This window comes from Nyctereutes procyonoides, unplaced genomic scaffold (assembly GCF_905146905.1).
Source record: "Nyctereutes procyonoides isolate TBG_1078 unplaced genomic scaffold, NYPRO_anot_genome, whole genome shotgun sequence".
NCBI lineage: Eukaryota > Metazoa > Chordata > Mammalia > Carnivora > Canidae > Nyctereutes > Nyctereutes procyonoides.
Window position 1 is genome coordinate 9600891 of NW_026575034.1, and position 26454 is coordinate 9627344.

The 26454-nt window shown below is 52.6% G+C and overlaps 1 protein-coding gene across 3 annotated transcripts in view; it reads left to right on the plus strand.

The window, feature by feature from the left end:
* The first annotated feature begins 6745 nt into the window (after positions 1-6745).
* The window catches only part of PTPN5 (protein tyrosine phosphatase non-receptor type 5), a 53552-nt gene continuing 33843 nt past the window's right edge, over positions 6746-26454 (plus strand). For 2 of the 3 annotated variants that reach the window (XM_055317826.1, XM_055317825.1), the window contains exon 1: positions 6746-6910. Coding sequence is in view for 1 of the 3 variants with exons in the window: in XM_055317824.1 (XP_055173799.1) it covers positions 21596-21615 (20 nt within the window). In the remaining 2 variants the exon portion in view is untranslated. Of the gene's footprint in view, positions 6911-21525; positions 21616-26454 lie in introns of all 3 variants that reach the window. The other variant, XM_055317824.1, reaches the window with a different exon arrangement.

Sequence of the window (26454 nt, forward strand, 5' to 3'; positions counted from 1 at the left end):
AAGCAGGCTCCATGCAGGGAGCCTGATGTAGGACTCGATCCCGGGTCCCCAGGATCATGCCCTGGGCCAAAGGCAGGCACTACCACCAAGGCACCCGGGGATTGCCAGCACGTTTTGAATAGTACCTGGCACACTGCAAATGAATAAGGACTACTATGATGGTGGTAATGATGATAGCGATGAGTGATCTTTACAGCCCCCTGAGGTGCTATATGTAGTGGACATTTGTGGCCGTTCTTTTGGTAGCAGAGCCCTGGCTTCCCTTTGGATGAAGTCTTGAGTGAAGTCTGAACAGGACAATCAGGGTGTGCCCTCCCCTAGCCAGTGGGGTGAGTCCACAACCAGAACCCAGCTCATCAGACTCCCGCTGTCCTAGAACTTTGACTCTTGAGTGGCAGGAAGGAAGAAAACCAAGTTAGGTGCTCATGCATCTCTACAGTGACGCCGGGATGTGAACAGTGGAGATGTTCTAACCCTGCAAACCTACAAACCTGACTCCCACCTTTGCAAACCTTCCCTTCCATCCATGAGTTCCCCCATGGCCTTCCAAAAACATCCCCTTTTGTCTACATTAGCCAATAGCCACTCCTGTGGCTTCTTGCCAGAGACCCCTGGCCTTTAGTGCTCCAGGGTCAGGAGACACCCTGTGTGGCTTTAAACAAGGCATTTCTCCTTCTTGCACCTCAGTATACTCCCCCTAAAGTGGGGAGCCTTGACCGGCTGGTTTTTCCCAGCCCATCAGCAGAATCATCTTAAGATAGTACCTCATCCCAATCCTACTGAGTCAGATTTTCGGGGGGGGGAGGGGAGCCTGAGAATCTATATATTTTTCATAGTTCCCCCAAATGATTCTGAATAGCAGCCAGCGTGGGGCCCCTTAAGGGCAGAGGACTGGGGTTGTCAGTGCTTCTCTGATGCTGCTGCTCTTTAGGATGCCACATTCAAGTCCAGTCCCATCATGCTCCCACGGAGAACCTTCCTGTAGCTTCCCAGAGCACTAGGATGAACCCCAAACTCTCCCAGCCTCCCCTGCCACATCTCTCCTGGCCTTCCAGCTGTGCCTAGAAGAGAAAGTTCTGTCTGGAAAGCTCTTCCCTACCCTGCATGGCTGTTTTCTTCTCGTACCTCAAGTCTCTGCTCAAATGTTACCTCCTCCGAAAGGCCTCCCCGAACACCCAGAAGCAGCCTCCCTCTACCGTCACTCTCCATCACCCTGCTCTGTTTTCTTTTCCTTCATTGCACTTACCACTGTCTGAAATTACCCTCTTATTCATTATTTTACCCCGGTTCATTGGCAGTGTGTACCCCCCTAGAATGTAGTTACCATGAGAGCAGGGAAGCTGACTAACTTGTTCTCTAATGCATATCCAGCTTCTGGAACGATAGCCAGCTCAGAGGAGGCCCTCCATAAAATATTTGTTGAATGAATCTGCTTCACAGGATCCCAGAGCCATGACCACAGTTCTGATTCCCATTCCTCCTGAGACCAGTGTTTCTGATGTATCTTCCTGGGATTGGCAGCCAGGTGCCCTTGGCCTTCACCTTGAGCAGACAGGGTGGTGTCCGTGGCTCCCAGAGGCTTGGCCAGGAGCTGAGGCCAGCTCCTACAAAAAGATCACATCACACCCCCAACCCGCATCCACCCCAGCCATTGGTCTCGGCTGAGTTTCTCCTCTGACAAACCTTGTTAACGTCCTTGGCTTTTCACTCTTCAGGCTTGCAGCCAGGAAATATGACTCTGGAGGTGAGCTCTTAGGAACACAAAGATGTCCTCTCCTTTTCAGTCAATTATTTCACACAAATGCTCTGCTTTTAATTTACCCATCTCTGTCCCCACAGCATCTGCTCCGAATCCCAACTCCTTGGGAATGGTACGAGGACATGATTCCTAGACCCCTTAAATGGATTACCTTTGCCAATTTAGGTGTGGGATAATGCCCAGCTTTTATTGAGAGACTTAACCAAAACCAACTTCAGGAATCCCATTTACGCATTTGCTATGACTATGACACTAAGGCCATTGGCCACAGGGACCCTCAGAGTCTATGGTCAGAAAAAAAGCCTCCTGAAGATAAATGTGCTCTGAGAGCTAAGTGTTAGAGCTGCCTCGAATTCTTAGGGAAATGAACAAGAGAAAAATGAAGAAACAAAAGGAGGAAGGAAAGAAAATAGGAGCTAGCCCCCCCCCAAAAAAAGGTGACCTACTTTGCCACTATAGACATATTGGTCTGTTTCTTCCTCGCTGATTTAATTATTTAAGCATTCAACAAAAATTTATGGAGCACCTATTACACATCATCAGGCATCGTCTGCGACAACACCCAGGATCTATCAGTGATCCAAAAAGACGACAATGTCTGCCCGTGTGGAACTTATATTCGAGTGGAAGGAGACAGACAGATTGAAACAGCAACTACATTAAACAGATAAGTTAGGTAATTTAAAATTTATCAATACAGGAATTAATAAAGAACGTATTAAAGAGCGCCTTACGTTGCAACAAATATACGATATAGCTTATATAGTACCCAGTACGTTAGGAGGTAAAATGCATGCCACCATGAGAGAAAAGGTAAAGGTGGACTGGGCAGCAGAAGGCAGGGGGCAGAGGCAGGCTCCGCTGTTAAGGAGAGTGGTCAGGGTGGGCCTCATTGAGGAGATGACCTTGACCAAAGACTTGAACAATGTGAAGCCATTAGTTCCACGTGCTATTTCCCTTTCTTTTTGATATCCAAGAGGATCAGAACCGAATCTGAGGCTCAAGCCCAGTGTTCTAGAGGCCCCTGTGGTCTGCATATTCGTGGTCTTTTGTCTGTTGGAGAGGCAGGGCAGGACAGTGGTGCAGGTCGTGAGTTCCAAAAATCACACCAAATATCGGTTCCGCTGCTCACCAGCTAAGTGACTTTGCGCATCACAGTTCACCTCTCTGGCCTTCAGTTCCCTATGCCTCAAAGGGAAGGTAATAATAGCACCTACCTCACAGGGCTCTTTTATGGCTTAAAGAAAATAACCTACGCAAATTCCATCGCCTTCAGGAAGAACTCGATAAAAATCAGGTGTAATGACCAAGCCTTGGTCTTGTCTCTCAAAGTGTACTTACATTTTCCTTGGTCCTGATTCTCTATCCTTATTGATATTTTAACATTGCTTTATGGTTTCTGCTCCTGTGGTAAGCTACCTCAAATCCTTTGCGGTTTGGGGTGGGTTATAAATAAGGAAGTAAATAAATAAAATCTGGAGAGGGGAACGTTTCCACCGAAGCAAAACATTTCATTATCAGTAGAGTGAATTCCAAGTGAGGCCAAAAGGAAGAAATATTGACTCTAACCTCTAAGAGCCCATCAAAAACCACCAGCAAGATGCTCTCTGGTTACTCAGACCATCTTTCTCTTCCCCTTCTTCCTCTTTCCTAAACCCCTCTTCTTCCCTTCCTCAAGAAAGGGTACATGAGTCACACAGAATGGCCCAATAAGCCTAAGCCCTGCCAATCCCTCAATGACGACCTCATGGCATGGGACTCACAGAATTCTCCTTCTTCCTCAACAGAGAAGAGAAAGGAAACTGGTGGGCTTACTCTCCGTGGTGCTGGGGTTAAGAGATGGGTGCTGTTCAGGGCACTGAGTCAGACAGAGGTCAGGATCTCATTCCTGCCATTAATTAGTGAGTCCTGTGGCAGTGGGGAAGGCCCTGGAACTCTCTGGGCCTCAGTTTCCTTGTTGGTAATAACAGTGCCTCCCTCCTAATGTACCCATGCAGATGAAAGGGAGGATACAGGGAAGTAACATGGATAGCTTGTTTTTAAAGCCCTTAATAAAAGTTGGGACTTTCCTTCCTTCACTGCGCCCCAGGGTAACATTTACCAGGCAATGGGAATCTGAGACTCTTTAAAAGGGGGTTCACAGGGCAGAAACAGGGTAAGAAGACTAGTTTGGCTATATCTCTATGTGACAGAAATGCCCTACAAGAAGGAGACAGATCATTTTTTTTAGCCTCTACTACTTTGCAGGCACATTCATGCAGGTGTGTGTGTGTGTGTGTGTATACACATCCCTTACGCCACAGGCATATATATAAATATATAGTATGTTACCATATAGATCATCACAGATCCTTACTGTAACTGTTTGAGATGAACATGTCACATCTGACAGCTGGGACTGGGTTTAGAACCCAGAGCACAGAGCTAGGAATGTCTGTGAGACTGTGCTGGCCTTCTGGCATTTTCTTTATGAAGGGCAACAACTAGCCTCCATCACAGGACATCACAGACACCATTGGCAGAAACCTGCGAGGCCCTGGACCCGCTGGAGCGCCAAGCTTCCGTGACTCCTGAGCTGGTTTCCAAAAGAATCTGGATCAGGCTGACCTTGCCGAGGCTCTCTGAGCCCTCCTCCTCCCCTCCCCTCCAACAGCCTCCAGGGCCTTCAGTGTTAAGGCAGCCCTGCTCCATGGATTTCGGCTTTGGAATTAGCTAGATCTGAATTTGAAACACACACCCCTCGCACAGCAGCTGTAGGACCTTAGGTAAGTCACTTACTCTTTCTGGCTCCTGTTCTGAAAATGATGACATCCAAATGTCTGCCTCCCAAAATGATCATGAGGATGAACTAGAGCAGTGCCTTGGAAATAACACAAAACGGTGCCGTGCCGGGAACATACTAAGTGTTCATTTCTGGTCACTGTTGTTCCATTGACACCATCAGGGAAAATCAGCCTTATGCTGACAGAGGTGATGCTCTCAAGTCCTTGAGAACCAACTGACATGTCTACCCACGCTTCTGCACAGACCAAGCATCGTGGCCTGGTTATCTGACGTTTGGTCCATCCCTTATGCCACAGGCAACTACTTGTGGATAACAAGAAAACCTGGCTGGGTGGGCTCTGTGCCCCTCCCAGGGGAAAAAAAAAAAAGACTAATCAAGATCCAGGCCTTCCAATCATTGCCTTTGATCCACAAACATGCACTGATGGTCCCTTTTGTGCTGGGACCTGGGGAGAGATGAGAAACCCGGACCTATCCCAGCAGTTTATGGTGCACTTGGAAAAAAAAAAAAAAAAAAGACAAGGAACCGCATCATGGTAGACAGAAAGGAATGAGTGCTGAGGACCCCTGGGGACATGAGTGAAAGCCCCAAGGAGAAGCATGTATTTGAACCGGACCTTACAGTCTAGGTGAAACGTCAGTGCGTGACTTCCCAGGCTGGAAGCACAGAATGAACACAGGATAGAAATGGGAAAAATACAGAGTTTGTTTAGAGAACAGAATTTTGGTGAGCCTGGAGGACTGGAACGTCAGAGGACTGAGGTGAGAGCTGGCAGTGAGGGGCCAACGAGCCACAGGAGACACAAAATAAAGGTCATGACTACCGTGGAGAGAACAGGGGCAGGGGGCCTGCAATGTAAAGCGGGATGGTCCAGAAGGCCTGTTGGAGGTGACACGTTTAAGAGGTAAAGGAGCAAGCCATGTGACTATCTGGGGGAAGTTTCCAGGCAGAGAACATCGCCGCCGTGCAAAGGTCCGGAGGCCAGGGGGTGGCTGCCATGTTGGTGATGCATCGAAGGGGACCGGTGTGACCGAGCGGCGGGGAGTGAGGTGAGAGTTCAAAAGGAGCCGGCTCCTGAGAGGTCTGGCGGGCTGTTGGGGGCTTTAGCTTTCACTTGCCTGAAACGAAGAGCCATTGTAGGATTTCCAGGGAAGGCGAAGACTTAGGTTCTATACGCATCTCTGACTGCTGTGTGGAGACCCAACTGCAGGGGGCCGAGCCTGAGGCAGGGAGAGCGGCCTGGAGGCTGCAGCACAGATCCAGGTGGGAGACGACGGTGGTGGCCGGAACCAGGGCGGTAGCTGGGCGGCGGTGCGCCTCGGTTTCCCCGAGTAGAGGCCCTGCCCTGCGTGCAGCCTGACGCCCCGGAGAGCTCCCTCCTCCCCCACCGGGAATACCAGCAACCTCCCGCCGGCAGGGCGCCGGCCTGGGGTGCGGGGCTGCGGGGTGCGTGGGCAGCCCCCCGAGCCCACGAGGGCGCCGCGGCAGGTGCGAGCGCCGGGCGGGACAGGCTGGCGGGGCCGGGCCGAGCTCCCCGACCCACGAGGGAGGGGCGGGGGCGCCACCCCCGCTGCGGACCCGGGCGTCGCGCGGGCAGCCCCGGGGAGCGCCACAGGCCCCCGCCTCGCCCCCCCCCCCCCGGCGCCCCAGCACTGACCCCTTTGTCTCGCCTTCCTCGGCCCGCAGCCGCCCGCCGGTCCGTCCCGCACTGGGCTCGGCGCGCACGGCCCCGCCGGGGGGTCCCTCTGGCGGCCGCCGGATCGGCGCACCCGGGCCCGGGGCTCCCGGGAAGAGAAAAATCATGAATGAAGCGCACGCGGATCTCCCGCTCCCCGCTCCGGGTGCAGGCAACCTCCGCGCGGGGGCGGGGCGGGGCGGGGCGGGGCGGGGCGGCGCGCGGGGACTCCGAGCGGCGCGGGGGGCGGGGGCGGGGGCGCCGAGCTCCGCCGCCGGGACGCGGGGCCGGGGCCGGGGCCGGGGCCGGGCCGGGGCCGCGCGGGGGCCCCGCGGGCCCTGCGCAGCTCCCGGGGGCGGGGCGGGGCGGGGCCGGGCGGGGCCGGGCCGGGCCGGGCCGGGCCGGGCCGGGGGCGCTGCGCCCGCGACTCCGCAGCCCGAGCGCGCTGGCGGGGCGGCCGGCCGGGGAGCGCGCACGGAGCGCGGGACGGAGCGCAGGCGGGCGGGCGGCGGCGGACGGACGGACGGACGCCCCCGCACACGCAGACGCACGGAGCTCGGCGCGGCCCCCGTCACACACACACGGGAGCACACGCAGACACGCGCACCCTCGCGCGCGCACCCTCCCGCCCGCAGCCCGAGCCCGAGCCCGAGCCCGAGCCCGAGCCCGAGCCCGCAGCCCGCTCTGGCCGGTAAGTGCGGCGCCTCGGTGGCGCCTTTGTGCGGGGAGCCGGCGGGGAGGGCGCGGGGTCCCTCCGGGGCGGCCCCGCGACGGGCAACCCCCCCCCGCCCGGGCCGGCCGCCGGCGCCCGCCACCGCCACCGCCACCGCCACGCCCCCGTGGGGCTCCCCGCGCCCCCGGGCTGGGGGAGGGGGCCGGGGGCCGGGGGCCGAGGGCCGAGCCGCAGCCGCTGCCCCCGAGCTCGCGCGCGCGTTGCGGGGAAGGATGGAGACGCTGCCCCGGGTCCGAGGCCCCGCGCCCGCGGCTGCTGCTTGGCCCCCGGCCGCGTCGCCTGCGGGGTCTGACGCCCCGCGGGGAGGCTGGAGGGCGCCGCTCGCCCGCGGGCCTGGAAAGCGCGGCCCCAGCCTTCCCTTCCCCTCGCCTCGCCTCGCCTCGCCTCGCCTCCCCCGACCCCCGCGGAGCTTCGACAGCCCACGAGAGCCCGAGAGCCCGGCGCGCCCCCTCCCCCCTCCCCCCTCCCCGGCCGGCAGGCCCCTTTCCCCAGAGGAGGCCCGGGCTCCTGCCAAACGCGGAGCCGGTGGGGGGGGGGTCGGAGCCCCGAGGGGTTTACCTTACCAGGGACCGCGTGGCTTAGGGGGTCAGGACCAGATGAACCCTCGGAACTCATTTCACCCCCTCGCTTTACAGATGGGGAAACTGAGGTCCAGGGAGGTGGCTCAACCAAGGTCACCAGAGTGAATGACCAAGCCCGCATTAGAATCTAGGGTCTCTGGCTTTCGTGTTCATTTCCCTCCTACATAATTCAATCCTATGCCCACTGAAGCCCCAGAACCCCAAAATTTCACGAGTGTACCAGGGAAGTCTTTGTGATTCCAGCCCTGCCCCCACTTGGAGCGGCAGGTGCCATTCATTTGCCACCATCCTTACCGTGGGGTGTGTGTGTGGGGGGGAGGGTGGCCTTTAGTGTGCCACAGTCGGCCTCAAAGGAGAGCTCTCTTATGCAAGCAAGCACAGGTTTGGGGATTGCATTTGCAAGAATGAAGCAGCTCTAGGCAGGAGATCAGATCAACCAGTTGATGTGCCAACCCCTTCCCTCACCTTTACCAGACTATGTGCCTTCCCAGTCACGCTCCCCTCCTCCTTAATGGCAGGGGTCTTCTAATCTAACCAGGCCCCCTTCGTCATCCCTTTGAGGAGGTCCCCAAGTCCTTCATGTCGGGCCACCCCTTCCTCCTTGACGTCTGTTGGCTACAGCCTCTTGGTGTTGCTGACAAAGCTGCTGGGGAAGCTTGAGTTACAGCCTCACCAGGCTCGGAGGGTAGCTCAGGGCAAGACTCCCTCAAGGGCAGCTGGGTGTCCCCAGAGCTGAGCCCGATGGCCGGCACACACAGGGTGCCCCTATGTTGAAGGCGTGCAAGCTGGACAGTGAATGGATGAAGTCGAGCACTTTTGAGGAGACTCCGTGGGGTGAGATAGTTGGCAAGGAGGGCAGTGTTCAGTCTCTAGGGGCCTGAGGCTCTTGTCTCGAGAGCCTCCCTCCTGAGTGGGGTGAGCAGCCTGGCAGGGAGCAGAACCGAGGTGACTGGGTGGCCCGACTCCAGGGACCAACACTGGTCCACGTAAATGGCATCCCACTCCAGAAGCACCATGCACACAGGCGTCTTAATGCGAGGTGCCCCCTGGCTTTTTGGGGGGTGGTGGCTCCCAGGCAGAAAGTGCAGAGGTCCGGGTTCCAGGCCCTGTGTCCTCCTCACCGTCTGGGCAGCTTCAGTTAAATGCTCATAACCTCTCTGGGTCTCAGTTTCTCCATCTGAAAAATGAGATAATTAGATTGGAAATTTTCAGGATACCTTTCGGGTCGGAACTGTTGGGGGTGGGGAGGGGAGCGCTTATTTATATAACCACTGTGGGCCTGATTTTCCTCTTCTATTACTCTGCGAGGGAATAAAATGAGATGAGATAATTTATGTAGGGTACTTAGCACTGTGCCTGGGGCACAGAAAGAGCTCTAGAATTGGTAGCTATTAATACTATTAGAACCCCAGCTTTGTGGATATACCCTCCACTTCTTCCCTCTTCAGGCTGCCCAAGGGCATGGGATTTTAGGGCCTCGGAGTCCCTCTCTTTGAAAAAAATCCCTTCCTCGCCCGACTTAGGGCTCAGCCGGCCTAAGACATCCATGAAACCTCCCCGGGACAAGTCACGCTTCCATTTATCAGTTGTTTTGTAGCTAATCGTGACCGTATTTAGTAACTTAGGTAGTGTCGCTTACATTTAATTCTCCTAACACACCCGTAATAGCCATAGAGTTATCATTCCCGTTTTATAAATGGGGAAGTTAAGACGCAGAGTTTAACCTACCTAAGAAAGCATACTTTAAAAGTCTCAGAGCCAGAGAGCTGTGCCTCGGAGCTCAGATGATCTAAATCCAGATTCCAAACTCTTCTAAGTCATGTTGCCTGTCCTTGCCCAACACCTGCCCTAAAAGAGCGACTGATGACCTTTGGGAGAGAGTTGAGAAGAAGGATGGGTTTTATTCTTCTGGAAAATCAGGAAGAGCTTCTTGGAGAAGCTTTGTAGCATTTGAGTTGGGTCTACGTGATTAGCACACTCGAAGAAGGAAAGATTTCAAGTACTGGAAGCCGCATGAGCAGAGAGCAGTGGGGGCTTCTCAGGCATGTGTGGAAACTGGAAAGTGTTTCATTCCAACTGGAGCAGAAAGGATAACAGAGGAGTTGTGAGAAGGAACTTCTAGGTAGAAAGGTGGAGGCAGTTTCTGGGAGCATTGAATGCCAAGCTGAGAGGTTGGTCTTTAGGGCATGGTCAAGCCTGGCCATTAGGAAACTCAGCCTGGCTGCCCTGTGGAGAACAGATGAGGGGAGGACCCACTGGCAGGGAGCCCAGGTAAGAAACAATGACAGTGGTCTAAGTAAAAGATAAGGAGTGGGGGTGGTTGTAAGAATGAAGAGAGGAGGAGGCCCGGGTGTCACCAGAACTGACAGTGGTTTGGACACGGGTGCTAGAGGGAGGGAGGAATGAGAAGTGGTGGCAAGGTTTTGAGCCTGAGTGGCTAAGGGTGTCATTCACAGAGAAAGCCCAACGGGAGGGGGTATGGGGAGGCCTGCAAGTGGGGGCCGTGGATCTGACCGGGAACCATAATGACTCCTGCAAAGCTGGCTCACTGAGCACCCCTAAACTGTCTAGAGCCAGTTTGTTCATTCATTCATTTGATCTCCAGATACATATAAACATCTGTTACGTGCCAGGTTGTTCTGGGCTCTGGGGATACATCGCTGAAAAAGATGAACTTCCTGCCCAAGCTCTACCAAGGGAGACAGAAAATAAAACATAAGCAGAGATATGACATTTCAAGGGGTGAGCAGTGCTCTGGGGAAAAAAAAAACAGGGTGGGGCAGGGGAAGAGTGAAGGAAGAGGTTTGCCTTTAAATAGAATTGCCTTTGAGGAGGTGATAGTTGACCAAAGACCTAAGTGAAGTGAGGAGACCAGGGGAGAATGGCATTCCAAGAAGAGGAGACCACAAGTGCAAAGGCCCTGGGGTAAGAATACCTTGGCGTTTTCAGGGAACAGGAAGTGTGGCAGTAAGAGATAGGAGAGAGGAAGGATGGTAAGGGCAGAGGTAGGAGAGGCAGGGCCAGCTCATGTAAGTGTTTATAGGCCTGAGGAATAAGAAACCACAGCGTTAATGAGTTCCAAGAGAACCAGAGTCCTATTCTCCTTGTATTCTAGTGACTGGCAAACCAAGCCTGACACTCAGCGCTGGCTCACTGAATAGTTGTGGAATGAATTAATGTTAGAAATGACCACCTACGTATGAAGCCGTATGTCTTGGAATGATACAAACCTCTAGATAAAGATATGGCATAGTGAGCTGTAGTATGATCAAAATGATAAAGCTCAGATGATTTGACTGTGCTGCCATTCAAGTTTGAAAAGCCCATGGTTCGCAGATTTGTTGGACAGCAAGCATCTTGGTGAGAATTTCTGACTTTGGGCCAATGTAGGGGGTGAACTGGTCGTGGCCAAATCTCCCGGGCACTGTGCTGGCGAAACAAAGACCCTAAATTGTCCTTCCTCTGCATGATGAGGTGGTTGGTTGAAGGCATTAGAGAGGCTTTGACATGTCCGTCTTAAGAGTCAGAACGCTCCCCTCTCCCCGAACTCTCTGAAAGCCACTCAGAGGGATTTGTGTGGACTTCGGTGGCGGGCGCAGTGTGGGTGTCCAGAGTCAACTCCAAAGATTGTATGTTTCATCATCGGCCTAAAGGTGTTGCCTGGCCTTAAAAAATAAATTGCATCGTAAAAATGACATGACCAAGCTATAAAGCAAATGTAAGATTAACCATGATCTTGAACATCCTGCTCTATTTCTTCTAAAAATCTGTGTCTTTTTTTTTTCTTCCTGCAGTTTATTCTTTTTTTTTTTTTAATTTAAATTCCGGTTAGTGATCATACAGTGTAATATTCGTTTCAGGTATACTATTTAGTGTTTCGACACTTCCGTACAACACCCATGCTCATCATAGATGAGCATCACCTTAATCCCTCTTTAATCCCCATCACCTATTGCCCCATCCCCTCACCCCCTTCCCCTCTGGCGACCATCAGTTTGTTCTCTCTAGTTAAGAGTCTGTCTCTGAGTTGCCTCTAAAGGTCTGTATTTTTAATAGATGAAATCAGTCAACGTCGGTTTTAGTACCTTGTTTTTCACTTAACATTTTTTCATGACTTCTTCTGTGTTCCGTCATGATCTTCTTTTTATCCTCAGTGGCTTTACTATATTTTGTTTAGCCGTTTCTTTGTTGATGGATATAGTAGTGAACATGTTCACGCACAGCTTTCCCATCTCAGATTCTCAAGGCATCCGTTTTAAGCATCCTCTAGAGGGTATGATGGGACCATGGAGGGCCTAAAAAGGGGCCCAGGGGACAGAAAAGGAATGACTGTGGACAGAGGCAGGTTCATTTCACCGGCATAAATGATGTGGCTGTGGGTCCTGGGGTAGAAGGAGAACAGAGGACACCAGAGCAAGAGCCAGGAGAGGATGGAGGGAGATCATGGATCAGGAGGCCAGAGGCAAAAGAGCACTTGAGGGTGTGACATCCAATTCGAGATGGAGTCCCTCCAGCATTCTGTTGGTTCAATTTGGGGCGCTTCTTTAAAATGATGAAGTACACAAAGTTTGCTCTTTTACCCATTTGTAAGTGCACAGTTCGGTGGCATTGAGTACATTCACGGTGTTGTACCACCATCACTACCCTCCGCCCATTGAAAGCTTTTCATCTTGCAAAACTGAAACTCTGTATTCATTAAACAATAATCCTTCATTCCCTCCCAGCCTCTGGTAGCCCAAATTCTACTTTTTCTCTTTATGAATTTACCTATTGTAGGACCCTCATGTAAGTGGAATCATATAGTATTTGCCCTTTTGTGTCTGGATTATTTCACTTAGTGCCATGTCCTCAAGATGCATCCATGTTGTAGCAGGTGTCAGAATTTTCTTCCTTTTTAAGACTGAGCAATATTCCTTTGCATGGACAGGCTGCATTTTGTTTATCCGTTCGTCCATTGGTCACTTGGGTTGCTTCCAGCCTTTGGCTCTTGTAGACAGTGCTCCTATCAGTATTGATGTAGTATCTGAGCTCCTGCTTTCAGTTTTTTTGGGTACAGACCTAGAAGTAGAATTGCTGGATCGTATGATAATTCTGTGTTTACCTTTTTGAGGAACCAATGGGGCTTTTTTTTTTAAGGGATTTTTGTGGGCCCAGCATGAAGAGGGCCACTAAATGAAGTCTTAGGAGTGCGGAGTCTGGGAAGAAGCCATTAATTAAAAAAAATAAAAAATAAATAAAAAAGATGTACTCAGGGCACCTGGGTGGCTCATTTGGTTAAGTGGCCAACTCTTGGTTTCAGCTCAGGTCATGAGATCAAGCCCTGCGTGGTGATCTGCACACGGCACAGTCACTTCAGATTCTCTCTCCCTTTCCCTCCAGCTCACACACTTTCTCTCACTCTCAAATAAATAAAATCTCTTTAAAAAAAAAAAAAGGTAGAATTTCATGGCTTCTTCATGGCCTTGAAGATAATAGGAGAGAAGGGAGTAAAAATGAATCCAGCCTCCATTTCTGAAGAATTATTGTGATTTAGAGGCATTGTGGGTGGAAAAAGAAAGTTCTCCAGGGACGTCTTAGTGGATGCAGTTCATTCATGCATGCAAGTATTTACTGTGCCAGGAAATCCACATGGCCATGAGGGCCCTGCCCACAAGGAGCCTATGTCTCCTGGGGGGTCCCCGACAGGTAACCCTGCTTCAGTCCTCCGTGCCCGATGTGTGATCTGATGGTAATAATAAGCCCTCACTTCTTGGTGCTTGTGACATTATCTCACCTAATCCTCCTAACAGTTCAGCACAGAAGATTTATATTGTCCTCAGTTTCCAGACTCAGAGAGCTTAATGAACTTGCCAAGAACACACAGCAAGTATGTGGCAGAGCCAGAATTCAGACCTAGGCAGTGACTGTCCTCTGGTGCTGGGCCAAGGGTTGTGGGAACACAGGAGAGACGCCTGCACAGCAGGGAGATCAGAGAAGGCTTCCAGAAGGAAGAAGTAAGGCAAGGATCTTAAGTGTAAGTCAGCCGTGTTCGAGCTTCTTTTGCCCATGATTTCAGGAAATGCTTTTCTGGAGCAGCAGCAGCAGAGCAGCCTTCAGCCCTGCCGCCAGTGACTCTGATCCCCCAGGGGGCCCCACCTCACTGAGACTCCATCTCAGAGGAGGATGATCGTTCATCATCCCGGGTGCTTATCATGAGGCAGGGAGGCCAGGCAGGGGGTATTTCCTTTTCCCTCTCATCTCAGCTGCCTCTGACTACCCCAGCTGTCCTCCTCCAGCCCCTTCCAGCCCTAGGGGCACATGCGGGCCTCCCCCCTCCTGGGCCTGAGCAGCTTCAGGACAGCAGGCCGGAAGTGACCAAATACAAAGCCCAGGAGTGGCCATGGGGGTCCTATGCCCACCTTCCTGCTTCCCAGCAGGGACCCTCCTGGCCTCTGACAGGGAGAGCTCTCCTTGTGGAAGCATCCCTGGCCCCATCCCTCAAAGATTGCCAGCAGCACCTTTAGTCGCAACAACCAAGGACGCTCACACACGTTTTTAAGGTCTAGTCTATGAACAGCGAGAGGTACAGACCTTAAATATTGCATTCAGTGAGTTTTGATGATGGAATCGAGTTACAGACCCATTGCCAGGATTGAGATGGGGCGCATCTCCACCACCCCCGGGTGTTCCCTCTTTCTCCCGTCCAGTCAGTAACCTGCCCCCAGAGGTGATTGTTGTTCCTGGTCCTGTCATTCTAGATGTTTTGTCCGTTCCTGAGCTTCGTAGGAATGGCATCAGAGCATGGGTCTTCTGTGGCATCAGGCAGTTTGGGGGAGCCTCCACGTTGGTGTACCCCCAGCCTCGCCGACACAGATTCCTAAATGCCAGCCAGAGCGGCGACACCTGCCACCGTCATCCTGCTGAGAAACAGTGGCCTCCCAGTTAAGTCAGGGTGCCTTAGCCTGCTGCCCAGAGCCAGCTGCCACGCGGGGATCCCCTCTCCTGCCCACTCCCCAGCTGCTCCAGGGGGTCCTCTTCCTCCCACTCCCCCTGCGCTCTCATCTCTCTGGGCCTTTGCCCCAGCACCGTCCCCTGCCCGGCTGCCCTCCCCCGCTGTCTGCGGAGCCCCTGCTTCTCCTAGAGATGCTTCCCAGACCCTCCCCTTGTCCCTTCTAGGCACTCCCATTAGGTAGCCCCCTTGACCTTTAGCACTTTTCCTTCCTTTTTTTTTTTTAAATAGTTTCAGAGGTAGAATGTAGTGATCATAACACCCAGTGCTCATCCCGTCACGTGCCCTCCTTCATGCCCATCACCCAGCTACCTCATCCCCCCCCCACCTCCCCTCCAGCAACCCTCAGTTCGTTTCCTAGAGCTCAGAGTCTCCTGTGGCTTGCCTCCCTTTCAGTGTTCATCTCATTTTATTTTTCCTTCCCTTCCCCTGTGTTCATCTGCTTTGTTTCTTAAATTGCACATGTGAGTGAGATCAATATGGTATTTGTCTTTTCTGACTGACTTATTTTGCTCAGCGTAATACCTTCTAGTTCAGTCCACATCGTTCATTGCAAGTGGTAAGATTTCATCTTTTTTGATGGCTAAGTAATGTTCATATGTACACACACACACACTCCACATCTTTAGGCATTCATCTGTCGATGGACACCTGGGCTCTCTCCATAGTTGGGACATTTAGCACATTTCTGACTCTATGTACTAAACTGGATGCTGGCTGAGGGCAGAGCCTGGGTCTTAGGCCCAACAGAGCTCATAGTAAAATGGATTTAAGGTCTTGGAGGCAAACTGGATTTAAAACAACCATGCAAAATAAATCTCACCTGCTCTCTGAAGCTGATAAGAGAGCGTGAGATAATCTCTGACTACAGGTGGGAAGTATAGAGTGAAACCCACCGCCAATGAGGCAGAGACCTCCAGCCCTTCCCCAGAGGACGTAGCATCATGGGAAATGGTACCAATGAGTACAAAGTAGTGCAGCTCAGGGAGCCAGGGAAAAGAAATCTGAGTCAATCAGGGAAGGCTGCCTGGAAGAGGTCAAGTTCCAAATGTTTTCAAAGAGGAGTCGGTTAGGCCAGAGAGTTGCATAATCAGGGGGTAGTTCACGGAGACCCTTAAAGCATGACCCACAGTAGCCTGGATCTGTCCTCTTGTGACCCTCGTCCTGAGTCTCATATGGCTGCCCTTCCTTTTCATTTCTTTTTGCTCACTTCTATCTTCTTTTTCTCCCACATAGTCACTCCTTCCCATCTTTTCAAATCTGAGAGTACAGGAAAATGCTGGATGCACAGAGAATGCTGGAGCCCTCTGCACTGGGCTCCCTGTCGTGGGCCCCATGGGAGGAGGCCCATCCTCTGCCCCTTCTCAGCCTGGGGCAGCTCACAGGAGCCCAGGTTTTTTTTGTTTTGTTTTGTTTTTTTATGAGAGAGAGAGAGAGAGAGAGAGGCAGAGACACAAGCAGAGGGAGAAGCAGGCTCCATGCCAGGAGCCCATCGCAGGACTCGATCCCAGGACTCCAGGATTGCGCTCTGGGCCAAAAGCAGGTGCCGAACCGCTGAACCACCCAGGGATCCCCGGAGCCCAGGTTATGAACAGGAGAGCTGGGGAGCAGCCCAGGGTGGAGTGCAGTCTGTTGCCAGACTCCGAATCACAAGTCACGTGCCCGGAGGAGAATTCAGCCAGAGGAGCGGTCAGCATGCACTGGGCTCATGCACTGGAGAGGCTTCCTGGAGGAGGCGTGGTGCTGAGGCAGGCCCCGGAAGGGCCCGAGGCCACGGCTCGGAGAAGAGGAGCAGGGAGGGCTTAGCAGGAAGGAGAGCAGGAGAGACCAAGGCTGAGAATCAAAAATGAGCGTGGCCGGAAGCTGGGGCAGTTTTCAGGCTGGAGGAGTATTTGGGGAATCCCCTGAAGTCACGTTTCCAGTTCTTCGACCCACCTTCCCAAGGGCTCTGAGTCTGATGAGGCGGACCTGGGAAGAGCCCAGGGCTCTCCAGAGGGAAGAGGAGTCTGTTCTGCTGGGGAGGCCCTGCACTGTTCTCATTAACTCCAGGAACACCTGACGGAGCCCCAGGAAAAAGGAAACAGACCTTCGTAGCTGATGGCACTGCCTGGTGCAAAGAGCAGGAGCATCTCCTTGCCAGGTTGACTTAGAGGGAGCGGGCCACAGAGCTTTGAGCCAGGTCAGCTGTCACGAGGAGGAGGATGTCGGCCTCGGGTTGCCTGGTACTTCCTTTACTCCCGTTACTTCCACAGCCTCTACCAGAGAACCCTGCCACAGGCAGCTCTGCTGTTCCTGCAACTCCCAGGAAGAGACTGAGGTTCGGAGAGGTCCAGACCCTGGCCAGGGACCCCATGGCAAAAGCGCAGGGTTTCAACCAGGTCTCTCTGCCTCTAGATCCATCCTTTTCTCAGAGCGCCACAGGTGCCTTGAGGCGTATGACCTCAGAGTGCTCAGCTGTCATGTCTTGAGGGATTGCACCCATAACTGAGGACCTCTGTTGACAACCTGCCCTGGACCCCAGGTTTCCAGCTGTACTAGCACCAGGCACTAAGAGGACCAACCATCCTTGGCCCAGGACCAGACTGTCCTGTCTTCTCCATGGGCCACCTGAGCAGGACTAGAGTGACCCTGAGCTGTGCTCGTGCCAGAGTCTAACCCCTCTGAGTGCCATGAGCTCCTGTACAAAGTGAGGTCATGATGTCTTTTTCCCAAGGTTGCTGCAAGGGTCCAATTAAATAAGGCATTAGAAAGCATGTAGCACATAGTAGGCATGCAGCTGATACTACATTTGCATACAGGAGGTTGGACCCTTTTAAACCTTGACTCCTGGTCCTGTCTTTTTTTTTTTTTTTCCTTTCCCATTCCATTTGACACTCTATTGTCTCTGCTGGTAAAGGAGCCTCAGACCCAACTAATGTTTCCAAATGTAGCCTCTCCCAGGCCCTGCATCTGACTCCGTTTGTCTGAATCTTTCACCAAATCCTAAAGTACCAGGGTCCTCAAGCCTGTGCTGTCAGTGTTTGGGCCAGGCCCGAGCCCTGAAGGGTTAAATCAGAGGCAGAGGGTGGGGACTGTGGCCAAGGACTAGACCTCATGGTGGGCTGTGGCTGAAGCTGGAGCCCTCCCTACCTGGAAGGGGGATCGACCCTGGTTCTGAACCCCAGCCCTCCTGTCTGTACATGCATATAAGCCCTACGTGAAAAGTGGGTTCATAAGCATGAAGAGCAGAGTAGATGCCAAATGGGACCATCGTAGATGACTGGTAGTCCAGGCCAGTGGTTGGCATCAGGACATCTAGGGCTGAAACCAGAGGCAGGTAGACACCAGCAGCATGAAACCATTTGTGATCCAGGAGGGTGTGTGACCAACACAGGCTGAGTCAGAATTCTAGGTCCTGGTGGGTTGGGGAGAGCTGCAAGAGTGGAGTGAGCCTTGGTCCTAGAAGGCAAATGACCAAGACAGAGTTCCTGCCAGGCGTCAGGCGAAAGGCCAGGTGCTGGGATGGGGCCAGTGTCAGGGCCAGACAAGGAGCAGGGAGACCGAGGACTGCTGCAACTCCCAACAACCACCGTATGAGCTACTTCTTCCATAGCATCCTCGGTGCCAGGCGTTCCTCAAGGAGCAGTGTGTCTGCTCATCCCACGATGTGATTGTAAGGATGAGAAAACTGAGGCACAGAGGGTTGCAGTGAAGCTCCTGATCTCCTCCAAGATTGGCAGCCGGACCCCTCACATTCCTAGCTCGAAATCAGCCATCATGGGACCGTTTACACTGTGAAAACTAGCAAATGCCACTAATCGGGGCTTTTAAAGTTACTTTTTGTTTCTGAGAACTAATTTGTTAGCACATCACAAGACTCGTTCTAGAGTCTCTATGGGCCTCATTTATATGAGAGAAAGAAGGGCTATGTTAACTGAGAAACAGGCAACACCTGACGTACAAGATGATGACAGCTAACGTTTTTAGGTGGGTTTTATTTTTTTAAGACTTTGCTTGAGAGTGTGCAGGCATGAGCAGAGGGGGTGGGGCAGAGAGGGAGGGAGAAGCAGGCTCCCTGATAAGCAAGGATCCTGATGCAGGGCTTGATCCCAGGACCCTGAGACCATGCCCAGAGCCAAAGTCAGATGCTTAGCAGACTGAGCCACCCAGGTGCCCCTTCAGCTAACATTTTTAGGAGCTTACTGGCCCCTGTTCTAAGCATTTTCCATGTATCTCATGTCAAAACTTCATGTGAGGGGGCACCTGTGTGGCTCAGCAGTTGAGTGTCTGCCTTCAGCTCAGGGCATGATCCTGTGGTCCCGGGATCGAGTCCCACATTGGGCTCCCCTCAGGCAGCCTGCTTCTCCCTCTGCCTGTGTCTCCTCCTCTCTCTCTGTGTCTCTCATGAATAAGTAAAATCTTAAAAAAAAAAAAAAAACCTTCACGTGAGGATCAAAATTCACTAAATCCCCTTTTTGAAAAAAAAGACTTTATTTGAGAGCAAGAGAGCACACGCAGTGGGGAGCGGCAGAGGGAGACAGAGAAGCAGACTCCTCGATGAGCAGGGAGCCCGATGCGGGACTAATCCCAGGACCCCAGGATTGTGATCTGAGCCCAAGGCAGATGCTTAACTAACTGAGCCACCCAGGCACCCCTCACTTAATACCTTTAAGAATCCGGGCAGCCCCAGTGGCTCAGCAGTTGAGCATCTGCCTTCGGCCCAGGGTGGGATCAGGGGACCCGGGGTCGAGTCCCACATCGGGCTCCCTGCATGGGGCCTGCTCCTCCCTTTGCCTCTCTCTCTCTCTCTCTCTCTCTCTCTCTCTCTCTCTCTCTGTCCCTCGTGAATAAATAAATAAAATCTTTAAAAAAAATACCTTTAAGAATCCTCTGAAGTGTGGATGGCTATTCCCATTTCACAGGTAAGGAAACTGGGCACTGAGAATTCAAGTATCTTGTGCAAGATTGGACAACCACTGGGGGATCCTTAGTTCCTACTCGGCAGCCCAATCCCAAAGCCTGTGCTTTATGGTTTGTTTTTTTTTTTTTCTTTATGGTTTTTAATGAGCCACCTATTCATACTCCATCTCTAGCCTGCTTTTCATTGATCTTTTCAAGAAATGTGTTTTGAATATATCTGCCAGGTGTCAGCTAGAGCGGCCGCGTGGGGAGCAGGAAGGTCCGTGTCAGGAGCTGTACACTCAGTGGTTTAAATAAAGCCCTGGCCTAGGGTTGAGGCAAACGGAGTTTGAAGCCTGGTTCTGCCACTTACCAACTGTGTGACCTTGAACAATGACTCAGTCCCTCCAAATCCCAATCTCTGCATGTGTAGGAGGAGGGTGATAACTGTGTTTAGTTGATAGGGCTGTAGTGAGACATGAATGATGTAGTACCTGCCCAGCGGTTGGCATGGTATCCAACACACAGCGAGCCCTCAGTCGCGGGGGGGGGGGGGGGCAGGGGGGTTGCTGTGATTCTAAACCACAGGTTTGTGTACAGATGCCTCATGGGGATTGGGGATTCAGGCGTCAGTAGATCATTTCTGAACAGAGAGGTGGGAAAGGAAGAGGGAGTACCCAGTTTTTCCTTCCTTTTTTTTTTTTTAAAGATTTTATTTATTTATTCATGAGAGACACGGGGGTGGGGGGCAGAGACACAGGCAGAGGGAGAAGCAGGCTCCATGCAGGAAGCCCAATGTGGGACTCGATCCTGGGTCTCCAGGATCAGGCCCTGGGCTGAAGGCAGGCGCTAAACCGCTGAGCCACCCAGGGATTCCCTACCCAGTTCTTCCTAAGGGAGTCACGGATGGTTCTGCCGAAGAGGTGACATTTGAACATTTGAACATTTGAATGGGATCTTAAACGGGTCATCAAGAGTTTTCCAAGCCCGGAAGGAGAAAGGGGGCTTTTTTTCCGGTGAAAGGGAAAGAACGTTCCAAGGAATTATAGGTGAGGGTGGGCATCTGAGTACCCTCACAAGGGGTGTGCTCATGCCTTCACGTCTGTGATAGTCTTCTCCTCGTACACTAAACTCCGTACCTGGGTCTTGGAAGGTGTTGGGAGAGGGAGCAGAATGAGTGTTTCAGAGTGTTGGAAAACAGGGTTAAACCAGAGGATCTTTGAACTCTGAAATCTGGCTCTTTGGTTGATCTTTTTCTGGGCTCGCCACACAAACAGGACCATCCGCAGCAACACTCATCACCAGAACTGGACATGGCCCCAGTGGGGAACTGGCTGGGGTGAGATGGGCCCTACACACTTGCCAGTCAGGTGGCCTTTGCCCAGCGGCTCCGTGGTGCGGGCGGGCGGCGCCCTCTGCTTGCTCCCTGCCGCTCCATCACCTCCCGCCTCATTAAATCCACCTCGACAGCCCTGAAGTTGAGCCTTGACCTAAAGGAAAGGCCTGTAAAGGTCATTAAGTTCCATTCCCTTGGTTCTCAGCTGGTGCCACTGAGACCCAGATCCGAGGAAACGACTGGCCCAAGTCACACAGTGGCCTTGGACAGAGCAGGAGGGAGAATTTATCATTTATCTGGGCACATCCCAAGCAGAGAACACGCAGACCCTATGTTTGGGATCCAGAACACTCCCAAGTTTGCAGTCTGCTCAGACGTGGGGACAGATGGCCGGACAGTGGACAGCTGGGCAGGGAGGGTAGGCAGCATGGCAGGATGGAAATAGCAGTGAACTAAGCGTTGGGAGCTCGGGGCTCAGAGCCTGTCTGTTCCCCACACATCGGCCTGAGTTCTCTGGTAACAAGCAACAGAAACTGGCTCTGAGTCATTTAGGCAGAAAGGTCTAACACAGAACCACAGGTAACAGACCTCTGGTCCTGGGCCCTCCCTGTGGCAACGGACAAGCGGGGCACCCAAAGAAGAGTTACCTCCCAAAGGGAGTTTGGATTTTGTTAACTACCTGAAAACCGCTGCCCGTGCTGTGTGACGTGAGGCAAGGCACTCAGCCTCTCTTGCCTCAGTCCCCCATCTGGGTGTTCTAAAGCTGGCCTCTCTCCATTCATATCTCTAGTGTGCTTTTTGCTGAAGAGCTTCCTGCCCTGGCCCCCGATGGCGCCTTTCCCCATCCAGACACCTTGGGAATGAATTATGAGGAAGCCAGGTGAGTGGTGTGCGTGGGCTTCCCTGCAGCTCACCCCACTGAGGAGGGCAAGCCCTCTCCTCGTGCATGCGCTGGGACACGGGACTCATTTGCATGAGGTAGTCAGTGTGATCCTTTGTCTTCCATGAAACCAGCATGTCCTTGGCCCCTGCATGCTAAACACGCTGCTGAAAATCTAGGTGGCATTATGGGCCTCTTTCTGGTGGTGGTCTGGCCGTCTTCTCCAGGCTGGGGAGCTCCTAGCTAGAGCCTGTCCTCCCGGAGCCCCCAAAGCCACTAACCCTAAGACCCTCCCCCTGCCTTCCACTTGACCTCTCTAACATGTACCCCAGCAGGCTCAGGTTCTGAACACCTGGGATGCAGAGGTGGCTGAGGGGGTGGGGATGCTCTCAAGTGATTGGAAACCTGGGGTAGGGGGAGGCAGGGGCATAAGCAGCTAACTGTAGCAGCAGAACACAAAGGCAGAGAGAGGTAGTGAGCCAGGAATAGGGGCGAGCCCCGAGATGGGAGAGCTTGGTTCTCCCCAGGAGATCAGGGAGTGCTCCAAGGAAGAGGTAATGTTGAGGATGGGTAAGATTTGGCAGGAGGGAGAAAGGAAACTTCAAGCTGAGGTAACAGCATGAACAAACGCCTAGAAGTAGGAGTATACAGGTTTGATTCAGGGAATAGCTACGTCTGGTGGGATCAGAACTCTGGGAGGGCAATAGGAGTTCCACATCGACAGTGAGGGGTGTCTCGGGGGCCACAGAGCCCCAGGAGCATGAAGCCCAAGGTAGAGGGCATGCCTGCCTGGGGTTGGGTCAGGAGGTTGTTGGGGGCTCAGGCTAACACCCAGGAGTAAGGCCTACCCAGGAACAGGGGGCAGGCCCCTCGGCCTCCCTCCCCAAACCTATCAGCTATTTCTCTACACTAGTCCTGGGCAAAGCAGGCATCACCTCTTGACAGCACCCACCCATCTCCCATTCCATCCCCTAGGGAGAGGTGAGGTGCTCCCCCCCCGCCATCCCAGACGGGCCTCTGCTGGGCCTCTCATCCAGCCCACAGGAGGTACCTGCCCTGTGTCTCCCCTGCTAGCCGTGAGTTCCGGAAGATGAGGCAGGCTGGTCCAGATCCAGTCTCCAGCTTCCAGCAACGGTGGGACAGCTGCGGGGTACACGCCACCTTCACACACGCACCCGTGAACGAGCGATAGTGATGTCGTTCGGGCCGCGAGGATTCTGACCGCCTTATTTTATGAACGCAGCTTCAGGGGCCCAGGGTGAGACAAGATTACCCAGTCATAGGCATGTTGGGAGCTGAGTTTAAGGGAGAAGTTTGGTTCGTAGCAGCACTGTTCATAATAGCCAGAAGGTGGAAGCAACCCAGATGTCCATGGCTTGATGAATGGAGAAATAAAATGTAGTATATCCGCACAGCCGAATGTTATTCAGCCATAAAAAGGAATGAAGTACTGATCTGTGCTCCAACCTGGGTGAACCCAGAGAACATTATGCTAAGTGAAAGAAGCCAGACCCAAGGCCACGTAGTGTATGATTCTGTTTATGTGAAATATCCAGAACAGACTAACGCACAGGGACAGGAAGCAAATTAATGATTGCCAGAGGCTAGGGGAGGGGAGAATGAGCAGGGGCTCCCTCGTGGGTAGGAGGTTTCCTTGTGGGGTGATGAAAATGCTCTGGAACTAGAGAGTGGTGGCAGTTGCATGACACTGTGAATATATTAAATGCCACTGAATTGTACAGTCTCAAAATGGCTAAAGTAGTGAATTTTATGTGAATTTTAGCACAATTTAGGAAAAGAGAGTAGTTCAGGACCAGATGAGATAGCACCGGCCAGGTCTACCATCTGCTCCTCGAAACACGTGCCACTGGCCCCCCTCCTAGTATAGGTCTCCCCTCCTCCCCAGGCCAGGGGTGGAGAGCCTGTGGCACCTCGGTTCATGGCAAGCCCTAAGGTCAAGTGGAAGAAGGCAGGATTTCTGACACTGAGGCCTCCTTCTTGCTGATTCACCTCTGGTCGAGGCCTGGCCCCCGTCATTTCCACATCCCACCCACCAGCCTGCTCCCTTCAGTACCAAATGTTCCATACGTCTCAGACCTCTGTGCATTGCTTTTGCTGTCTGCACCGTGAAGGAGGTTCTTTCCCTTGTCACCCCTCATCCATCTAGAAACATCCTTTAAGAAGCAGCTCTTATCTTCCCCTTGCAGAAGATCCTTCCCCCTGCCACCCTGCACCCTGCCCCTCACCACAATCTGAGCTGAGCTCCCCAAGGTATGGCGTGAATACGTCGATCAGAGCAGGTGTGGGTGCAGTGGTGTTTGCGTGTGTGTCTTCCTGAGACGACTGGCAGCTGTGCAGGGAGGGGCCTGGCTTGTTCGTCATTGGATTCCTAGGACAGCTCTGGTGCCTTGCTCACAGGCGGTGCTCAGCGAACTAACGCTTGTTGAATGAGGCAATGGCTTTGGGAAGCTTCTGTCCCCGCCCAGTTATTCCCCATCAATGAGGGAGGGACAGGCTGGGTGATCTCCGAGTCCTTTTATCTCTGGGGTTCTCTGGTTCTAAGAACAGCAGTGGGGGGCCCGCCCAGTCAAGTGGCTGCATGTTCTGCTCCCGCCGCCCAGTGCATAGAAATCCAGGAGAAAGAGGGAGCCTGCAGTAATCCACTGCAAGCAGCTATTTCTGCTCTTGGCGGGGAGGAGAGAGGGCAGTGTCCAAAGACTGGGCTTCTCCCTCCAGCCCGAAAGGACCATCTCTTCTCTTTGGAAATCTAATTAAAACCCTTCCCTGAACAGCCTCGCCATGCAGGTTTGGGCTGAGGTGGCCTGGAGTCCCTACAACGACAAAGCCGAGCAGCGGGCTCTTGCTCCATTTTCCTCTGCAGATGAGAGGTGCTACTCTTTCTGCTTTTCTGATTATGAAATTAGTCATTTTCTAGGAAGCTTATTTATAGAGTCCGCTGCACACATGCAGCGCTGAGCTATTCTGAACACGGCTTGGGGCCTGGGAGGCTTAAGGTGTGAAAGCAGCTGTGAGTCACACACGGGTCCCCTTCCAGAGGTATCTAGATACCTTGGTTACCTTTCTGCACCCAGCCAGGAGCCAGCCCTCATGGGCTGCTCTCCAGCCAGGGTGCTCTTTACAATAAGGACAGAAAAAGCTCAAGATCCCAGTCCCCATGGCCACCAGCTGAATATAGTACCTGGAGCAAGTCAGACCCCCCACTCAGTGCCCCATTTGCCTCCTCACCTAAATGAGGGGCCTTCCGGATGTGTGATTCTGTGCCTGCTCTGGACAGCAGCTGCAGAGGCGGGTTCCAGGTGGCTTCATAGAGACCTGCCCATGAGGCAGCTCAGAGAGTGGCCATGTTTCAGGCTCCTGATGTTGTTTTCCAGAAAATCAGGGCGACATTCATTTATTCAACGAGTATTTGTTTATTTATTTATTGAACACCTACTACGAGCCAGGCGCTATACAAGGCTTTGAAGATACAATGGCGAATAAAACTGAAATGGAGCTTATCATCTAACGTTAAACAACTGCATACATTAAAATGAAATTTCAAACTGTGTCGAGTGCCATGAGTAAAAAGTGCTAGGAAATAGAGCTGGAGGGCTTTCTAGGCATAGAGAAAAGCATATGTAGAGACACTGTGGAGGAAGGAGCCTGTCCGGTGTAGCTGGAGGTCAGAGGACAAAGGGAAAGGGGATATGCAATAAGGTTGGGGGATATCCTGGAGTCAGCCTTACAAGACCCAGTAAAGCAGGTTAAAGCATTTCTGTGTTCTAAGTATAATAGGATGCCACTTAAGTAATTTTTTAAAGGAGGTTATATGATAAAATGTTGAGTTTTGAAACAATTGTTTCTAGCTCAGGCCTGCGCCGTCCAGTTGTGCAGGTTGTAAACCGCACACCCTGTGAAGCCAGATGTATTGGAACCACATGAAGAATGTTTTAGGGGCCAGTCTGAGTGAATGCCAGAGACCAGTTAAAAGACTGCCAAAGTAATCTAGGCAAGAGAGGCTGGCATAGACCAAGATGTAGGTGGTGGAGAGGGAGAAAAGTAGAGGGATTCAGGAGACATTTAAAGGGCCTTGAAGATAGCAGCCTTCTCTCTGCAAGAGAGCTACGCTCCAAGGATTGGGATTCTCAGAGCCCCTGCCAGTCAGAGTGAGGAAAAGATAAAATAATGCAATGCCAGTTGAGAACAGAAAATGTCAGAGTGAAAAGGGTCGCCCCCTTAACCCTGCCTGTCTATCCGTAATCATTTCAGATCTGCAGCAGGGCCTCAAACGGACCTCAGGACCAGTCTGAGAGACAGGATTGCAGAAATAGTGGGCAGAGAGGTAGCTGACCTCTTGGACTTCATGGAAGCATTATCCTGGCAGTGCTGTACTCAAGTTTGTTTGAGTTGCTAATTTCAGAAATCAGATCCTACTGGCCTAAGCTAAAATGTTGGAATTTATTGGAAGGATCTAGGGGCATCTCGTGGTTTTGGTAGACAGACTCAAGACCCTGGATGGGCAGGAATGAAGCAGCCCCCAGGCCCACAGCAGCAGATGTTTTTGGACCTCCCCTCCAGGACACTGTGGCTACCATGATTCAGAGCCAGCAACCGCAGGCCGCAGAATGCATTTGAAAAGTGCAAGGGAGAGGAAGCGATGGACCCAGCCTGGTGGGTGTGTCTAGCCCTTGATCCATTAGCTACTGCCAGGGGTCAGAACGTGAAGGGCAGCGAGCTCCGCTGGAACCCATGTTTGCATGTCAGGCCATTCCCAAAGCCTGAGGAAGCTCTGTGAATGGCACAGTTGCCCCCAGGGTATATCTACTCTGCAGACACTTC